This window comes from Habropoda laboriosa, unplaced genomic scaffold (assembly GCF_001263275.1).
Source record: "Habropoda laboriosa isolate 0110345459 unplaced genomic scaffold, ASM126327v1 scaffold32, whole genome shotgun sequence".
Taxonomy (NCBI): Eukaryota; Metazoa; Arthropoda; class Insecta; order Hymenoptera; family Apidae; genus Habropoda; species Habropoda laboriosa.
In genome coordinates this window covers 364746-366098 of record NW_017100135.1, presented here as the reverse complement: position 1 = coordinate 366098, position 1353 = coordinate 364746, and the positions used below count along the sequence as shown (strand labels likewise).

General features: G+C 26.1%; 1 protein-coding gene across 3 annotated transcripts in view; it reads right to left on the bottom strand.

Annotated features, from left to right (window-relative positions):
• LOC108578436 (GTP-binding protein Rheb homolog) overlaps positions 1 to 1353 on the bottom strand; it is a 3969-nt gene extending 2616 nt beyond the window's left edge. Inside the window, exons 1-2 of one of the 3 annotated variants that reach the window (XM_017941800.1) lie at positions 1318 to 1353; positions 52 to 170 (exon numbers count right to left, since the gene is read on the bottom strand). In XM_017941800.1, the coding sequence (XP_017797289.1) occupies positions 52 to 100 (49 nt within the window). In that variant the 5' untranslated portion in view covers positions 101 to 170; positions 1318 to 1353. Of the gene's footprint in view, positions 1 to 51; positions 171 to 933; positions 1179 to 1218 lie in introns of those variants that run through there. The other 2 variants (XM_017941781.1, XM_017941791.1) reach the window with 2 other exon arrangements.

The window sequence follows — 1353 nt, the reverse complement described above, 5'->3', positions numbered from 1 at the left end:
TTGCATAAAATATTTTAAAGAATTTTAATTACAATAATAATTTTTCATTACCTACGGATCTGTAACCCATAATAGCTATTTTTCTCTGCTTTGGTGGCATCTTTCAGCATTTATAAACAAAAACGCTGCAACAGTAGTCCATAAAGGCTGGTGCATGCTCCAGTTAAAACCTATACGTAAAATTAAAGTAAGAAATTAAAAATATATGTCTTTATATTTGTTTTTCCTAAAAGAATATCTTTATATTTGAATTTATTATTAGGTAACACTATTGTTTTAAAAGTTGAATATAATAAATTGGTTCCAAATATCATAACCCTTATTATATATTTTAAAATAAAAAGAATACTGTAATAATATGAATTACATTTAAAATAATAAAAAAATGTAAGAAATACATATTTTTAGAGTGATTTAAACTAAATAAAAATTGTATGAAAGTATTTGATGACATCATATTTATTTCCTTTAATTATCAACAAATGTGATTACATCATAAATATTTGTCAAATGGACTAGACATTCTTAAACATATATAGAATTATCATTTATATATTTGTAACATTTCATCCTACAAAAATTGCTAATTGTAGTTCTGTAAACTTTATAAAACACAAAAATCGTTTATGTAAAGTATCTAGATGATTCACTGTTTTCTGTGAAGGAATACTTTTTAGAAAATTACTAAATACAGGCAGTAAAAGGCATGTGCGTAAGAACGTATGTAAATATCTACACATAAATACATGCGCATATATAGATGTATGTATTCTTATACGTACTATGCATTTATCAATTACAAAATAATTATCATTTACTTGTACTTCGAAACTATAGTGCGTTTTATTTTGTAATATGAAAATCGCACTCATTATAAATGAATCTTTCGTCAAATTGCGGATTATTTAATGCACATGCACATGCACTACTCACCAAAAAAAAGAAGGTACATTAGGTGCGTTTCATATTAATCGACATATCGACTCGTATTATATGTCAAGTATTTAGTCCAATAAAAGTTGATATTTATATGATGCTTTAAAATAAATTTTGAACACTACCAACGAAAAATATTATTGTTTTCCCTTAACCACTGACGCGTAGTTTGATACTGGTACTTTATATAGAAATATAATTTTCGTAAGAGGAAGTTTAGAAGCAAACGGTGAACTACGCACTTTGAATGTCACATACAAAAAATTCCACACTCTACTTAACTGTAATTAGTATTACGTATTATAAAGTACTGCTTTATCTTGCAAATAATTCTTGAGAAATATCTTCACAACGTTCTCTCTGTTAATCGGTTGTACTTACTGAAAAATGTATAACGATATGAGATTCCACGAATAC